Raw genomic sequence first — 16,496 nt, forward strand, 5'->3', positions numbered from 1 at the left:
GAATTTCTTCTGTTATTTCATTGGAAAAAATTAAGTTTTTTAATGGATATTTTTTGTGATTTTTCAATTGCTATTTCTGTATGGAATTGTTGAAAAAGGAGCTTATTCGTTCTGTATGGGAAACCACTCTTATGGGAAAAAATTAGGATTCATGACAACGCAAGAAAATTGCAAAAAATAATCAAACAATGGCGCATAAAACAAAGCATCTTGTAACGCATGAAACATAGGCACTGATGTTTCATCGTTGAGTTTCAACAAGACATGCTTGAAACATTTCTTGATGTAGGGGTAAATTTTGATAAGAATCTTTTCTTACAATTCGTCAGCTATACGATTTTTGGTATTCTGGGAAAAATCTTACAGGATTTTCACATTTTATTTCTTAGATGTCTTATTTTAATCGTGTTTTTTAAGGAAAATCATTTTCCAAGCCTCTAAAGAGATCTTTCTATTTTCTCGAACCACCAATTCTTTATTTTTCTTTTCTAGAACGACAATAGAACGATTAAAAAAACATCTGTCAAAATCTTAAACCAACTTTTCAGTCGTTAGAAAAAGATTTTTGTCAAAATCGACCCCATTGATTTTCTTCTTTTTATTTCCTTTCTACAAATAAAACCAAAAACAAAAGAAAAAAACATTTTTATTCATTTTCAAGCATTTAATTATCCTTTTTCTTTCTTTTTTTTACATTTCTTCACTTTAAATGTGAAATAAAATAAAAATTCAGTACATCATTTTTTAAATCTTTTTTTTTTTTTAATGTAGTCTCGAGGCATCACTTCGAGGAACAATGAAGAAAAGAAAAATTTACATTTTGCAATTTACTTCTAACTTCAAAAAAAGTAAATTGCAAATTTATTATCCACACACAGCTAGGAATTCCATGAGACCCCTAATTGCAATCACCTGCCCAATCTCCACCACATACTCCCCACTAATGAAGACATCAACATTCTTCCGATCGAGACTTTTGCGCCAGAGAAAGTCACTCTGATGCGCTTTGAGTAGGAGTACTTCACCACCCGCAAAGGCACCCACGAAGCACCCATTGATCATTGCTGAACTCCGGAGGGAATCAATGGTAAGTCCCACATTTTCATGCGTATGCAGGATGACGTACTGCAGATCCAGCAGATTTATGGCAACTGTGTGTATTGTGTTGCAATGGAGCTGTGTGAGGAGCAGGAAGTGCGTCTTCAGCTCCTGCAGCATGTACGTGAAGAGATTATCACCCAACTCCAGGCTTTTGAGATCGATGTTTATGAGCAAATTTGCCGTGGAGTAGTTCCACACGGTCACATGGTGATCCCCAACACCAATCACGCGCTGCTCTGTGGCCACACTGAGTGACCGGACGCGATTATCCACCGGATTGAAGTCCCAAATACTCGCCAATGTCTCCAAATTCGGCGTCAGGGTGTACCTCACGGCACCCGTGCGACTCTTAATCGGTGTCACGCGTTCATGCCATGTTACAACGAATGATAGCACGTCCGGGACTGTTGTGTAGCACATATCCTGTGGTAGGCTGAAACAATGCAAAAGAAAGGGTAAAAAACTTGGAAAAAAATTTTACAGTCAAAAATTCGCAGACAAAAGATATGCCCGAAATGGACATCAGCGGGACTTGAACCCGCGATACTTGAGTGAGACCAAATGGAGGCGAAGAGTGTGCAACTAGAGACTCTCGGCTATTGAGGCTCTAACAATGGAACTTTGAGATTATTCTTAAATTATTATATATTTTACTATTATGTTATTCTAAATTAACCCTTTCGCATTTTTTTTTGGGGTCATACGCTGAACCAAACCTGAAACATTTTATTTTTTCAAATTTTTATGAATTTTTTTTCCACCTTACAAATGCGTCAATTTAACACAAAAGAGGCCAAAGAAAACAGACTTAGAAAAGTCGTCTTAAACCATCCACAGAACACTATATGGTGATAAAAACAGCACAAGTTTCAATGTTTCACGTAGACGAGAAAGGGTTAATATTTTTTATTTTATAAAATGCAATAAAATTTTTTTTTGTGTTTTTTTTAATAAGAAAAAAATTAAGATTTTTAAATATATTTTTTAAATTGATTTTGAAGTTTCAATTAAAGCAAGACCTTTAAGTTTTCACATATTCAAAGGGATTTTTGGTGCAAACTATTGAATTAAAAGAATTTAAAACACAATTATCGAAGTTTTAAATTTAATTAATTAAAAAAAAGAAATCTTAATTTGAAAGGAGTTTATCCGCTTTCCATAGAAAAAAAACTCCTATTTGGAGAACAATCGAAACACTTGCAAAAAGATTTTTTTTTAAATCGTTAAAAGACAGTACAAACTCGGGTAAACTCCTTCAAAAATTTGCTTTAAAATAAACCCAATTTTCTATGACTCCATCTAATCGTGACCACCATAAGGTAAAGGCTGATGAGTCTACATTAGTTAAAAATTGAGTCTACATAAGGCAGAGGTTGAGTCTCAATAAAGGAAAATTTGAGTCAACATTAGTCTTTTTCTGCGTCACAATAAGGTAAATTTGCGTCAACATTAGTTTTAACTAATTTTCTCTTAGATCTCTTATTTATAAGAAGTAAAACAACTTTTCTTTCTTAACGACCTTAAGATGGTCATAAAGTAATAGAAGAGAGAGACTTCACCCAAAAGCACCCATAAATACAATAAGAGAAAAATGTTTGCCTGCCCAAAATGAAATTCCAGGAAAATCCTTTTAATGTTTTTTACAGGTAAAATGCTTCTTGAACACTTTCAGAGATGCAGAGTTCTGGAGAAGCTTTAAGAGGGAGAGAATACAAAAAAAAATCTTTTCCTTTGAAACTTCCTTCTATGTTCCACAGATAAAGCCTCAAAGGGTTCAAAGGAAATTCTCACCTCAAAAAAAGAAGAAAAATTACAAAGAAAATAAAATGAAGGAAACTCACCCACAAACTCTGTCCAGTTCAATAGTTTGGACGGTCCCTTTGCCATTCTGGAGGTAGTACACATGAATATGCATGGCTGTATAGTCAGCTTCCTGTCGGGCAATCTTCTGCAGTGGCTGTGCCCTCATCTCCACGTAGGCACATCCAAATTTATCCGTATGGAGGATTCTTTTGCTGATTGCCGTGGGAATTTCCTCATGACGCGTTATTCGCTTCACCTCACCGGCTTTCTTCCACTCCTGCCTCCCACTGAGGATGCACGCAATCTCTGACATTGTCCAGAAGGAGATGAGTTCCTCCTGGAAGATCAAAAGGGTCGGCCAGGTGAGGTGAACACCCAAAACTTGCCCCTGATCCTCATTGAGGATTCTTGGCTTTTTTGGTTCCTCTGGTGCTGGCACGACCTTCTCGGTGACCTTCTCCGTGGGCGGCGGGGAAATAATCTCCACGGGATCCTCATCATCTGTCACCACAATCACCTCACTACCTTGTGCTGCTGCTGCTGCCTCTTTTCCATGGACGGGTTTTGGGGATACCGGAGAGGAAGATTCTTCCTTTGACTTCTTATGTCGTTGCTTCTGCAACTTCCGGATGAGGTCAATTTTACTCAAGTCCGGATCGCGAACTTTGCCACTCCGGAGAACACAACTCCGTGCCGATGAACGTATGAAGTAGGTGGTTTTGAATAATTTCTTATGCATCCTCTTCCGTTTCCGCAGATTCTTTCGACTCTTTGCTCGCTTTTCCATCGCAGTCTTTTCACTAATACTTCTTCGTCCCTGTACAGCATCCCCATTGGGTGTCTGATGGCTCAAATCGGACACTTTGTGTGTCACAATGGAAACTTCCTCATCTGACGCTGAATTGGCCTGGAGGATGTAGTTTCGGCGCTCCATGATTATTGTACTGGAGTCCGTGGTGACGGGTGATGAGCCCGCAGACCCAGATGGAGCTTCTTTGGCAATCAAAGGCGCCGCCGGGGATTCAGATGCATTTTTGGCGGGTTCCTGCTCAAGAGCACTCATCTTTGCCGTATGCTCTTTGCGCTTCTTTATGAAGCACACCCGCAGTGAGCGTCTCTTGAGGAAGTTTGCGTCCATGTCGACGGTCTTGGCGAACGGGGGCTTTGTGTAGATGCCTAAGTAGTTGTAGAACTCCTCCTTCCTGGCCACATTTGCCTGCGGTGTGGGCATCTGGAATATCCTATACGGGGCCTTCTTCCCATAATCTCGTCGTAGCATATTGTGTCCCTGACTCCGCACTGCCCAGCGTCCCATAGCACCACCCTTCCCGCTACCATCCGCCCCATTTCCCAGGCTACTCGGTGACGGAGTCTGCGTCTCACTACGATCCTCCTCATTCTCACTCGAACTCGAAATCTCAATCACATTCCAATTGCCGCCGCCGCCACCCTTCTGCCCCGGGCTCCTCTGACGCACTTCCGGATGCTTCCACTGTGTCAAATGCACCCCTGCAAGGGAAAAGGAAGAATCCCCAGACGCTTTAGCACCCCGAAAAAGCGGCTGCAAACAATGCCAAACTCACCATTTCCTGTCTGCCCATTGCAATTCTGTCCCGCCCCTGGGACAACTCTTGCCTTTATATCGCTCATCCACAGCTATTTCCGTTCTTCTTCCGTGCGACCTTTTTGCCCTTTTCACGCACTTTTGCACGGAAAATTGAAAGATGAATTTTTGGGGAAAATTTTTATTACATTACCAGAAACATTATTCCACTCACACTACACCACCTCACACATACAAAAGCATAATTCCTATTCATATACAGGCATGTTTCATGGTTTGCAAGAAGAAACATCAAGTTTCATTGTGATAAAACTATGAAACATTTTTTCCGCTTTACTACTTTACATTTGAATTTTTTCACTGATATTGTAATCAACTAAAAAGGCGATAAATTGAAGAAATAAATTATTCTCACCCTTCTATATCAATTTTTATCAACAGAAGCTGATGAAAGAATAATTTATTTCGTGAAAATTCAAAATTATAAATAAATAGACAAAATTACCTCTGAAAGAGATCAAAAAGATTCTCCTTTGTGGTTTCTTTGTGAATCATAAGAAATGCAAGTAAAACATCCTCAATGTTGTGATTTTTCCATTGAATGAAAACAAATATTTGCACGACTTTTTTAATACAAATTATCTCTGAAAATAAACAAGCAAAGCATCATTAGCAAATTGTTTGCAATTTTGCTGAGAATACGTGTGAAAATTAACAATTAGTGATAAAAGCCGATAACTCTTCCACAGACCCCTACAGTGCCAATCTTCGCTGCAACTTCTACTGATAAGAGATATCAATTTTGAGAGGGAAATCCGCACCTGAAATTCAATCCTACAAGTCATTCTTGTCTATCGACTCTCTTGGGACGTGTGGGAAGAACTTTCCGGGGAATTTTGTGATCGGAAATGGCTCTGAAGTGGGGCATCGTGACTACAGGGTTGATTGCTCATGATTTCGTGAATGCTGTGTCCACTCTTCCGGCTAATGAGCACGAAGTGGTAGCCGTTGCAGCACGTGAGAAGAGCAAAGCGGAGGAATTCGCCAAGACCCATGGAATCCCGAGGGCATATGAAGGTTACGAGGCCGTTGCAAAAGATCCGGAAGTTGGTAAGTTGGAAATTATGAGATTGGCGTGAAGAAAGCAAGATAGCTTGTTGATTTTTTCCTTCCTGGCAGAGGTTGTCTACGTGGCAACACTCAATACAACCCACTATGCTGTGGCCATGCAGATGCTGGAGCACGGGAAGCATGTTCTGTGCGAGAAGCCACTGTGTATGAATGAGAAGGAAGCCCGGAAGCTCATAACATTCGCAGAATCCAAAAAACTCTTCATCATGGAAGCCATTTGGTCACGTTTCTTCCCATCGTATCAGTACTTAAAGCGTCAAATTGATGCTGGAACACTCGGGGAGATCAAGGAGGTGAATGTCACGTTTGGATTTCATCTCGACAGTGACAGGGTGCAGCAGAAGAAACTCGGCGGGGGGACAATCCTTGATCTCGGTGTCTACACCATTCAAGTGAGTCAATGGGCCTTCCGGGAGCCACCAAAGGAAATCAAGGCCACGGGAAACCTCAATGACGATGGGGTGGACATTGAGATGAAGGCTGAGCTAATCTACAGCAATGGTGTGGCCAAGATTCAAACAAGTGCCACTAAGAAGCTCAAAAATGAGGCAGTTATCATTGGAACGAAGGGACAAATTACGGTAAAGCCCAGAAGTTGACCAAAAATAACAAAAAGTGCTTATCTGACTGAAAATATTCGGATTTATTCAGACTCAGCGGCAAAAGCCTAAAAAGTACTAATTTATAGTTGAAGAATTTAAATTCAATTTAGAACTTAATATACTTTAATTTAGTACTTTTTCCATTGTATTCAGTATACTTTTTCAGCCAGAATTTACATGTTTTTGGATAAAATTTAGTAGGTATTTTTATTTTATTGAATTTAGTACTTTTTCGGCTTGAATTTAGTACTTTTTTTTATTAAATTTAATCTTAGGAAATAAATTCAATAATTTATAAGTACTTAATTCTAATCGAAAACATATTAAATTCTAACTGAAAAAGTTCTCAATTCAATCGGAAAAAGTACTAAATTTAAGCCGTGAAAGTACTAAAAATGTGCTTAAGTACTACAAAATCCTAAAAGTACTAAATATAGGGTGGTCAGGATAAGATGGACCGTTCTTATGGGCTAAACCTACTATAAAAGCGGTCCATGTTATCTTGACCATCCTATATAAGCCGAAAAAGTACTAAAAATGTGAATATGTACTAAAAATCCTAAAAAGTACCAAATTCAATCCTGAAAAGTACTTTAAAAAGTAAATTTCTGGAAATTTTCTGATTGGATTATTCTCCAAAATAGTCAAAATATTTGGCAGATAAACACCCCTTAAAAAATAACCTCAAAGGCTGATTAAAGATTTTCTTTCATAGCTGAACGATACCTTTTGGTGCCCCATTTCGCTAACAGACGTCGATGGAACAGTTAAAACATGGCCCCTCCCACAGGCAAGGCATCCCCATTTCAACTTCCTTAACAGCTGTGGTCTTCGCTATGAAGCTGAAGAAGTCAGGAAGTGCATCACAGCTGGGCAGCTGCAGAGTGATCACGTCAGCCACAATGAGAGCCTCATAATTGCAAAGATTGAAGATGAACTTCGTCGTCAAATTGGCGTGAAATACGATGCTGATTCCCAATAAAATTTCCTGAATTTTCACCTCATCGTGCTCTCAAAATTGGCCTTAATACTTTGATTATTTTTTTTTATGCATGAAAATCTAATAATAAATTGAAGGAAAATATACAAAGTTTATTGCACAGAAATTTTTAATGATTTTTTTTCTTCTCACATTGGGTCACTTGTAAGTAATAAATTTTAATTTCCTTCCAATTTCACCTCTATGTAGTAAACTTCTTCTTTGAAAAGTCCTTTAACCTCTTCTTTCTTCCCCTTCTGTTTCTTTTTTCCTCATTAAATATTAAATTACACATTGAATTCATTAGCTATGCCTTTATGATAATTCTCACTTCTTGTTTTTTTTTCTTTAATATTTAATTTCTTAATTCATTTTTATTTCTAGATTTTTTTTTAAAGTCAAGAACTATTAATATACAAAATTTTCATTTTATTTTTTCAATATAAATTCGCGCAAAATTATGGCCACAAATTAAATTAATTCTAGATAATAATTAAAAAATAGCAGAGATATGATTTTTTTGAAATTCATAGTTTTCATTTTTGTTTTTTGGATCTTTGAGATTTCATCTTTGTCTTTCAACAACTTTTTTAATCTTTTGTTTTCTTTTTTCCTTTTTTTTAAATTGTTAATTCCTCCTCATTAATTTCTCAAACACTTTCAGAGAGAGAGAGGCTGACAACCAATTTGTGCTTTTAACCTCTTTTCCTCATCATCAATTCTTTCTTCTTAAATCTTTTGCTTAATACTGCTAATTGAGCACTTTGTGCAATATAATTAAAAGTGAAGTGTTTCTGCTTCTTCTTTTTTTGTTGTTTTAAATTTATACTTTAATATTGATTATTGTGATTATGAAATATTAGAAAAAATCCTTTTTTGATTTTATTCAATTACAATACATATAATGAGAATAATAATAAAGAAATTCAATAAATTATTAAATAAAAATGAGAGAAAAAATATAACTTGGGCAAAAACACGAAAACTCAGGCGGGATAATTCATTCATTTCTTTTTCTTATTAAAGATTCTTCTGTTGTTTCTTTTATTGCAGTCTTCAAAATGTTCTCTTAAAAGTTATTTCTTTTCTCGTTAATTTTTTATGCTGTAAGTTTCTTTCTTTTCATAGCAGTTTTACATAATTAATATTTTTTTTTGTTTAATTTCCATCTACATTTTTTTATATCCTTTTATCATTTAATTAATAGATTTTTTTTCTTTATTTGAAAAGTAGAGGGAATGTGGAAAATCAAGAGAATCTCACGTGAAAAGTATGTTAAAAGCGCCAAAACAGGTAGAACTTTCATTTCTTTATTAACAAGGATATTTTTAGAATATTCAACTACGTCATATTCTTAATATTTCGTACAAAGTATTCTGTTTAAAAAAAGAAAGAAAATAAAAAGACTTCATGAGATTTTTAATATTGGGTCCTATTCCTAAACCAAAGAAAGTTCCCTGATTCTAGAATAAATCCCCTATAGAAGACAACAAACTTGATATGAAAAAAACTCGTAAACTACATAAATTCAAGTATTTTCAGTTAGTTAACGAGTTTGATCATATATTTTATGATTTATAAATTTTTTCTATTTTTTTTCAATACCTGATGAAGATGAAACCCATCTACGAAACGCCAAAATGGATTAAATACTTAAGTGAAAAAAAAGAGAAACAAGGAACAGTTAACAGGGAAGCAGATACAGTAGGTAGAAAAATTAGATCAGGTTTGAGCTAATTAACATTATTCTGTTATAGTTTACCAAGCACTGAAAGAACTTATTAATTCACGAGGTAAATTGTCGCTTCGCTCCAATTTTCCTCGCCCCGCTTCGCGGGGGGTTTTGCGCTTCGCGCAAATTTTAGAGAGAAAAAATTGTGATGATTTATAAGTATGATTGGGCACACTCATCAATCTCAAAAGAAAAATTTGCAAAGCGAAGAAATCATTTTCATACAACATTTCCGGCGTCAAATTCAAAAATTCGCAAAAAAAGCATGAGAGTTATATGGGGGCTACCTGAAGGGGGGCTTCGGGGGGAAAATGGATACGGCCACTCGAAACCGCCTGTTATAAGGAGCCTCTGTACCAAATTTCATCGCGATCGGTCAAACGGTGTAGATTTGTATAGCCGAACACGACTGATTACCAACAAACAGACCTTTCTTTATTATATAGATTTTACTTATGGTCTTACCTAATGTTTAAAAAAAAACATTTCAGCTACACGACAAAGAATTAGGTTGAATTAAGCTCCATTTTAAAATTTTATCAAACCGTTAGAGCCCTATAATTAAGAGAAATATCAAAAAGAATTTTAAGAAAATATCCAGTTAGAATTTTCATTATAACCAAAATGTTTTTTTTTTGTATTTTATATTCTTTCATAAAATAAAATTTGGAACCATCTGGTGCTTTTCCGTCATCCCTTCCCAACGTGGATTGTCCTTGACTTTCCCACATTAATTATTACAATATTCTCTCAACACTGTATGTAGTATCTATCTGTAGTTATCCATTCTTCTTCTTATTAATTTATTATGTATGTAATATTACTATATTTATGCGTTTTGTTTTTTCTCTATATAGGTATTGTATTAGTTATTTATGTATGTATTATTTATATATTTTTTAATATTATAATTATATGTTGGGGAGGGGGCGAACAATAAATTGAGGCTATTGTAGAGCATAAATACGAGAGAGAGAGAGCAAAAAAAACTTAATAATAAGTTTGTGAAAAAATTCAATAAGAGAATTAAAAATTAAAAAAATATTGCAGCAACGTTGTCATTGTAAAAAGTTATCTTCGTTCTTTAATTTTTCGTTCTATATCAATTTTTTTTATTTCATTTTACTAACAAAGTTCTATCTTTTATTTTTTTTTAAACTTTCACACAAATTCGCATTAATCTTTCATTGAAATAAAAAATTGAGAAAAGTTCTTTTTTTGAGATTTGTTCAAAAGAAAATTATTTTATTTTATTTTTTGTTATCACAGATAAAATGCCAATTTCTTAATTTCTTTTTTTCTAATAAGCAATTTTAGCCTACATTCATTGTTTCTTCTTTTTTTTTTTGCTTTTATTAAATAGAAAATTTTAACAACTTCACATTCATTTTGAAAATAAAATAAATTTGTTTTTTTTCTTTAAGATCTACGAAAAAGTAAAAATAAAATTTCATTTCTTTATAGCGTCTGCATAATCAAGAAAATAAAATAAAAAAATACATTGACTAGAAATATGTGATATAAGAGAGTCAAATTTTATAAAATAAAAAAATAAATATAACGAGCTTTAGCCTCTTGGAGAGATTTTTTTAATGAGAAATGGGTAGAAAAGAAAAATTGTGATGTAGAAGAAAAATAAAAAGAAATCTTTCACCTAAACTTAAAAATCTTTAAAAATAAATCGATTTTGACCGATATATTGAATGGCATTGTAAAAAATAAGATATGCACGTTTGTTTTTTTTTTTGTTGTTGTTATTTATCAAATAAATAAAATCTCACAATATAAATTCTACACAATAAATGTACTTGCGTTGATGTATAAAATTCTTTTCTTGTCACTTTTCTTTTTTTTTTTTAATATTTAATATTCCTTTTTTTGAAATTCTTTGTCACGTCCTATCTGTTTCCACAGTTTTTTTCCTTATTAATAAATTCCTTAAATTCCCCATTCGAAGTAAAGAAAAAAAAACAATAAAGTTTTACAATAAATTGCAAATGAAAAAAAAACTTACTTATAAAAATCGCCTCATTAATGATTAATTTACTTGCAATATTGTTTTCTTTTTTTTCTTTTTTCTTAAATAGGAATTTAAGCATAAATCTTGAGATTTCAATCGTTATTTTTTTTTTGCTTGTGAGTAGAAGAATTTTGAGAGTTTTTTTTAACTTATGAAGAGCACTCACCTCCATCCATTTAGCTTTCATAATTCCCAAGATCCGGTTCACGTCTATGGCGATCCTCACTCTTCCAAGAGCTCACGGGGATGTGTGGTGCAGGTAGGCAATTGCGCAGGGACTGGACCAATTGAATTGTATCAATGAGAGCTGAAAGAAAATATTTTTGAATTATTTTTCTTTTTGTTAAAAATCGGTGTTAAAGACTTTTAACACATTAAGAACTTTTAGACCTCACATCACATCATCTGAGAGTTTTTATATTTTTATACACTAGACGCTGTAAAAAATTATCACGGAATCATCGAGTAATAAACTTTTTTATGATTTATTTCAAGTTAATGAGTTTCTTAAAAATCCACTAAAAGTAATTTGAGAATAATTTTGCTAATTAAATACAATAAAACTCAAAAACATTCAAAGAGAAAAAAATCACCACAATAATCACAATAATAGAAAAAATCGTATTTGAAACAAAACATTGAAACATTAATATCGGAGAAACAACAGATATTAGAAAAAAAATTAGGAGAACTAAATAACGCAAGAAATAGTAGAAAATTTCAAGGAACCTAGGAAACAACAATAAAGCTCTGCAAAATATAAAAAAGCAAAGCAAAATAATTTTTCGTAAAAGAATAATATTAACCCTTTAACATCGACGTGAAACATGGGAACATTGAAATATGTGCGATATTTATTATATGGTTGCTCTCAGAAAACATTTCTCAGTCAGAACGTCATTTTTAGCCTAATTTACGAAAATTTAATGCATTTCTAAGTTAGATAAACATTTAAATTCAATGAATCATAAAAGATTTTTTTGTATTTTCATTGAATTTAACTCTTTAAGGTTTTTTGGGACATACGCTGACCTAAACGTGAAACATTTTATTTTTTCAATTATTTATGAATTGAATTTTTTTTCCATGTTACAAATGCATCAAGTTCACGCATAAGGGGTCAAAGAAGACGTTCTGAGTGAGAAAAGTCCTCTAAAAAAATTCATATAATAAAAATCGCGATAAAACAGCGCATGTTTCAATGTTTTTATGTTTCACGTTGGACGTTAAAGGGTTAATTGTTTTTCCAACTTAGAAAAATAAATAAGTTTTGTGTTAAAGGGATTCATTTTTCATTTATATTTAAATATTTTGACAGCGTAAAAGGAACATATCAATAGATTAAAGACCAGCCGGGTAAAGTTTTTCTACCTTATTATTCATTTATTACACATTCACGTAAAAAATCAATCTCCGAGTATAAAATTCCTTCTTAACGTGTTAAAAAAACTATTTTACATACAAAAAGTATAAAAAAGAAATTGAACTTACTCTTCTGGAGGCTCTCGCTCTGCTTTCCATAGGGCTTACACATTGAGGGGCGTATGAATGTCTTCATACGCGCCATATTCCGCATGAGTTCCGCAAAAGCCCGCACAATTTTATCTTGGCCAATGGCCAAACCATCTCGGCCCTCTTGATTGGTCCACGCACCATTGTGCAGCGCCAGGAGATCCTTGTTGGATGTCAGTGTCTCCAGGCAGTCGAGATTCGAGCGCAGGAAATCCTTGTGCGCCTGCTGATTGTGCTCCATCCCACCACCACCACCGGATGATGTTTGCTGCTGCCCCTGTTGCCCGGTTGACTGATGCTGCACCCCCTGTTGCTGCCCCTGTGGCGGCGGTGGGGGTGGCAAGTGATTCTGTGCACTTGTCGACATATTCAGCACCTGCTGCCCCATCATACCCCCACCACTACCACCACCACCACCAGCATTCCCTACATTTGCAGGATTATTCTGCATCATACCTAGGAATTTATTATCAGCACTCGCATTACTTCGTCTCTTGGATGAACCTAAAGGCAATTTTTTTGTTTTGTTTGTTTGTTTTATTTAGTTTTCATGGTTCATTTCAGACGGAGACGGAGTCAGGGATGAACAATAAATAGAGAACATAGAAAGAAAAAAAGAAGAGAAACAACAATTTGATATAAAAATAAAATAAACAAAAAACATGACATTAAAAGTAAACTAGCATTGGGTTTTATTTAGTCTATTTATAGGATGTATCTCGCGCTTGCCTGGCGCAAGCACTCGGTTCTAATTCTAAATGAGATACATCCGCAATCCCCTGAAATGGTGAGAAACAAAAAAGAAAGGGGCTACTCACTGGGCACGTTAATGGAGCTACTTCCACTCACGGCGGGAACATTGGGGGGTGGTGGACAGATATTGGCGGCTGCGGCTACTTGCTGCTGCACCGCGTCGTAGTGCTTCTTGTCCAACTGCTGGAGAACACGCTGCTTCTCCAGGGCAGTCATATTGCCGAACTTCTCGAGAGATTGCTGTGCTATGGCACGATTCTGTTGCTGAATGATGGCCGCTGTAATTTGCTGCTGATGCTGCGATTGGCTCTGCTTTGCATGCTTTGCCGCTGCTGCTGCTGCTGCCTGGGCAACGACACTCTGTGCCGCTGCCCCACCACTGGTCCCCTTCTCCATGCCCGGAAGGTCCGTTGTCCCCGAAGCCCCACCCGTGCTGGCCATTTGGGACATGTGCGTGAGGAATTCGGGATTCATTCCGGGTCCGGGGAATTGTTGATCAATATATGGCGTTCCGAGGTGATTCTTGTAGAAGCGACATGCAGGGTTTGGGCATGATTGCACCACTTCCACAATAAATTCCTTCTCCATGCCGAAATTCTCTCGGCCAATTGTGTAGGAATCCATCACAGCACGTACAGTGGCTTCCAGGCTCAAGTGTAGCCCATGGGGCCCCGACATGTGTTTCAACATCACCGCATTGGCAAAATGCTCAAAAGGAAGCACAATTTTCCCCGTATCACGCAACACCAGACGCCCCTGGGAGTCCAGGGCAAGGCGATTCGCCAGAACCTGTAGGTACGCTGCATTTGGCAAGAGAGCACTATCTTTGAGCTCCGAGAAGCACTGCAGGAGCTCCACACTCGGATTCCATCCCTTATTCTGCAAATACAGCTGTAGGAGCATGTAAAGCTTCTCCGTGACGTACCCCGCACCAGCTCCAACGCCCTGATCCTGCCCCTGAGCACCGGTATGATTGGAATTCATGCCAGACGGATGATTTCCGGATGCACCACCGCCGGGCTTACTGCTGGACAGCGCTGCCTTCATCGTTTCAGCCAAGTCCATTTTGTAGATATCCAAAAATGATCTCTTCGTCGGATCCTGCACCCCAAATGCACATTTAGCACACCCAAGATACCTTCCAACCCTCTTCTTTTTGCCCCCAAAACTTGATGCGGGCAGAAAAATAAAAATTGATTTACCAGAATGGCGGAGGAAGAAGAGGTCTACACCTTAATTTCAATTTCACAGACTTTTCCTGCACCACATCACATTCTCATGCACTTCCCTACATCACAGGATGTCCAAATGATACCACAAGCACGGATTTTTGTTATTTTTTCAAGGGGAAAATACCTTTTTTCCTCACAAAATTCCAATCAACCACTTTTTATTTAGCCTCAAAAAGAAACCACCGTGAAGTTTTGACGAAGAAAACGAAACCATTTGGCAATGTTAATCCTTTCACCTATGGCGCGTATTTTATTTTTCTATTTTCCCTTATTAAATTTGATCCTTATGAGGATTTTATGATAGTTTTTGTGGCTAAAATTAATGCCTTTTCTATCATAGTTTCGTGTATTTCATTGAAATGTTGTTGTTTTGATGTTCGTTCATTTCCAACATCCGTTGATTACAATAGCTGTTGCATTGAGAAAACGCCAGCTCCATAAACTTTCTCGGTATTTCTCGGAATTCTCGAATTTCCCGTATTTTTATTTCTCGTTGTTTTCACATTTCACCCAAATTCCTTGCAAATAATTGCCAAAAAGGGATAAAAATCACTGTTAAAATGAAAGTGAAAGTAATTAGCAGGAATCCTGATGATTACCTGCGTGAGACAAAGAAGGATATTCACAAAAGTAAGCTCAAAATGCAATAAAATGCAAAATATTGACAAACATAACCTCACTTTTGTACAATTTTCCATGCAGTGCCCAGGAATTATGATCCTTCCCTGCATCCCTTTGAGGCTCCTCGTGAGTACGTGCAGGCATTGAATGCTACAAAGCTCGAGAGGGTGTTCGCCAAACCCTTCCTGGGCTGCTTGGATGGTCACCGGGATGGAGTTTCGTGCTTCAGTAAGCATCCTTTGAGCCTCTCTTCGCTCATCAGTGGTGGCTACGATGGACAGATTTGCGTGTGGAATCTCTCAACAAGAACCAATTTGCGGAGTTTCTATGGGCATGAGGGATTTGTGCATGGGATTGCCTGCTTCCCATCGGGGGAATCTTTTATCTCCGTTGGGAATGACAAGACGATAAAATTCTGGAAGAATGAAGCACCAGCTTTTGGGGAGGAAGAGGAGCCCTTCCATACAATTCTCAGTCGAACTGTTCTCATGGGTGTCAGTCATCATCGGAATGAATCCCTTTTTGCTACTTGCGGGGAAGTTTGTCAGATCTGGGATGAAACACGGAATGAGCCACTGAAGACACTGAAATGGGGCGTTGATTCCCTGCACGCAGTTGCCTTTAATAAGGTTGAACGATCCCTGTTGGCTTCCTGCGCAAGTGACAGGAGTATCATCCTGTACGATCAGAGGGAGGCTAAACCTCTGAGGAAGGTCATCATGACAATGAGACCGAATAAATTAGCCTGGAATCCAATGGAGGCGTTCACCTTCACAGTGGCCAATGAGGATTACAAGTTGGTTACTCTTATTTCTCTCCTTTTGTTCCTTCCTGTGTTGCTAAAGAAATGTTTTTTGTTCCAGTTTGTACACATTTGACACGAGACGCCTGCAGAATCCCGTAAAGATCCACAAAGGGCACGTTTCAGCCGTCACAGATGTAGACTACTCCCCCACAGGACAGGAAATCGTTTCCGGAAGCTACGATAAGACCATCCGGATTTACAGTGTCTTCAAGAACTTCTCCCGCGATGTCTATCACACGAAGAGGATGCAACACATCACCTGCATTGGATGGTCTCTGGACAATAAGTACATCTTCAGTGGATCCGACGAGATGAACATCCGCATGTGGAAGGCAAAGGCAGCTGAGAAGTTGGGGGCACTGCGGCCACGGGAAAAGATGGCTTTCAGGCAGAATGAGACCCTGAAGGAGAAGTACAGTGCTCATCCACAGGTGAGACGCATTGCCCAGCACCGGCATGTCCCGCGGAAGATTTTCAATGATCAACGCAAACTGACGGCTATCCGGGAGAAGGAAGTTAAGAAGGAGCTCAACCGGAGGAAGCACTCCAAGCCAGGGAAGCACAAACATATTCCGGAGAAGAAGAAAGTTGTTATTTCTGAGAATAAATAAATTTTATTGAAAAAACTTTTTTTTGTTTCC

General features: G+C 37.0%; 4 protein-coding genes across 5 annotated transcripts; 2 read left to right on the top strand and 2 right to left on the bottom strand.

Moving 5' to 3' along the window:
* Window positions 1-643: 643 nt before the first annotated feature.
* LOC129791449 (uncharacterized) lies at window positions 644-4,712 on the bottom strand. The gene is made up of 3 exons (XM_055829631.1): window positions 4,488-4,712; window positions 2,943-4,413; window positions 644-1,534 (listed from the first exon to the last, which is right to left on the bottom strand). The coding sequence occupies exons 1-3, from the start codon at window positions 4,552-4,554 to the stop codon at window positions 865-867; spliced, it is 2,208 nt and encodes a 735-aa protein (XP_055685606.1). The 5' UTR covers window positions 4,555-4,712; the 3' UTR covers window positions 644-864.
* Window positions 4,713-5,037: 325 nt separating this feature from the next.
* On the top strand, window positions 5,038-7,307 carry LOC129791451 (trans-1,2-dihydrobenzene-1,2-diol dehydrogenase-like). Its single transcript, XM_055829635.1, has 3 exons — window positions 5,038-5,578; window positions 5,648-6,180; window positions 6,917-7,307. Exons 1-3 carry the CDS (start codon window positions 5,377-5,379, stop codon window positions 7,181-7,183), a joined length of 1,002 nt encoding a protein of 333 aa, XP_055685610.1. The 5' UTR covers window positions 5,038-5,376; the 3' UTR covers window positions 7,184-7,307.
* A 3,337-nt stretch (window positions 7,308-10,644) lies between these two features.
* On the bottom strand, window positions 10,645-14,630 carry LOC129791450 (uncharacterized). Of its 2 annotated transcripts, XM_055829634.1 has the most exons (5): window positions 14,400-14,629; window positions 13,263-14,298; window positions 12,424-12,948; window positions 11,099-11,239; window positions 10,645-10,849 (listed from the first exon to the last, which is right to left on the bottom strand). In XM_055829634.1, the coding sequence occupies exons 2-4, from the start codon at window positions 14,260-14,262 to the stop codon at window positions 11,109-11,111; spliced, it is 1,656 nt and encodes a 551-aa protein (XP_055685609.1). In that variant the 5' UTR covers window positions 14,263-14,298; window positions 14,400-14,629; the 3' UTR covers window positions 10,645-10,849; window positions 11,099-11,108. The 2 variants fall into 2 exon arrangements, with proteins under 2 accessions (XP_055685609.1, XP_055685608.1); XM_055829633.1 differs by lacking the exon at window positions 10,645-10,849 and having other exon boundaries at window positions 11,098-11,239; window positions 14,400-14,630.
* A 272-nt stretch (window positions 14,631-14,902) lies between these two features.
* On the top strand, window positions 14,903-16,481 carry LOC129791295 (DDB1- and CUL4-associated factor 13). Its single transcript, XM_055829371.1, has 3 exons — window positions 14,903-15,059; window positions 15,132-15,846; window positions 15,914-16,481. The coding sequence occupies exons 1-3, from the start codon at window positions 14,990-14,992 to the stop codon at window positions 16,464-16,466; spliced, it is 1,338 nt and encodes a 445-aa protein (XP_055685346.1). The 5' UTR covers window positions 14,903-14,989; the 3' UTR covers window positions 16,467-16,481.
* The last annotated feature ends 15 nt before the right edge of the window (window positions 16,482-16,496 follow it).

The sequence above is a fragment of the Lutzomyia longipalpis genome, chromosome 2, assembly GCF_024334085.1.
Source record: "Lutzomyia longipalpis isolate SR_M1_2022 chromosome 2, ASM2433408v1".
Lineage (NCBI taxonomy): Eukaryota > Metazoa > Arthropoda > Insecta > Diptera > Psychodidae > Lutzomyia > Lutzomyia longipalpis.

What these genes read in the sequence shown, in the direction of transcription:
- LOC129791449 (XM_055829631.1), bottom strand. Translation starts at nt 4,554, where the DNA reads ATGAGCGATATAAAGGCAAGAGTTGTCCCAGGGGCGGGACAGAATTGC. An exon ending in CAATGGGCAGACAGGAAATG is followed by an intron (nt 4,414 to 4,487) that starts GTGAGTTTGGCA and finishes TTTCCCTTGCAG; the next exon opens with GGGTGCATTTGACACAGTGG. An exon ending in GAACTGGACAGAGTTTGTGG is followed by an intron (nt 1,535 to 2,942) that starts GTGAGTTTCCTT and finishes GCATTGTTTCAG; the next exon opens with CCTACCACAGGATATGTGCT.
- LOC129791451 (XM_055829635.1), top strand. Translation starts at nt 5,377, where the DNA reads ATGGCTCTGAAGTGGGGCATCGTGACTACAGGGTTGATTGCTCATGAT. An exon ending in TGCAAAAGATCCGGAAGTTG is followed by an intron (nt 5,579 to 5,647) that starts GTAAGTTGGAAA and finishes CCTTCCTGGCAG; the next exon opens with AGGTTGTCTACGTGGCAACA. An exon ending in GAACGAAGGGACAAATTACG is followed by an intron (nt 6,181 to 6,916) that starts GTAAAGCCCAGA and finishes TTTCTTTCATAG; the next exon opens with CTGAACGATACCTTTTGGTG.
- LOC129791450 (XM_055829634.1), bottom strand. Translation starts at nt 14,262, where the DNA reads ATGGACTTGGCTGAAACGATGAAGGCAGCGCTGTCCAGCAGTAAGCCC. An exon ending in TAGCTCCATTAACGTGCCCA is followed by an intron (nt 12,949 to 13,262) that starts GTGAGTAGCCCC and finishes AATTGCCTTTAG; the next exon opens with GTTCATCCAAGAGACGAAGT. An exon ending in GAGCGAGAGCCTCCAGAAGA is followed by an intron (nt 11,240 to 12,423) that starts GTAAGTTCAATT and finishes ATTTTCTTTCAG; the next exon opens with CTCTCATTGATACAATTCAA.
- LOC129791295 (XM_055829371.1), top strand. Translation starts at nt 14,990, where the DNA reads ATGAAAGTGAAAGTAATTAGCAGGAATCCTGATGATTACCTGCGTGAG. An exon ending in AAAGAAGGATATTCACAAAA is followed by an intron (nt 15,060 to 15,131) that starts GTAAGCTCAAAA and finishes TTTTCCATGCAG; the next exon opens with TGCCCAGGAATTATGATCCT. An exon ending in GTGGCCAATGAGGATTACAA is followed by an intron (nt 15,847 to 15,913) that starts GTTGGTTACTCT and finishes TTTTTGTTCCAG; the next exon opens with TTTGTACACATTTGACACGA.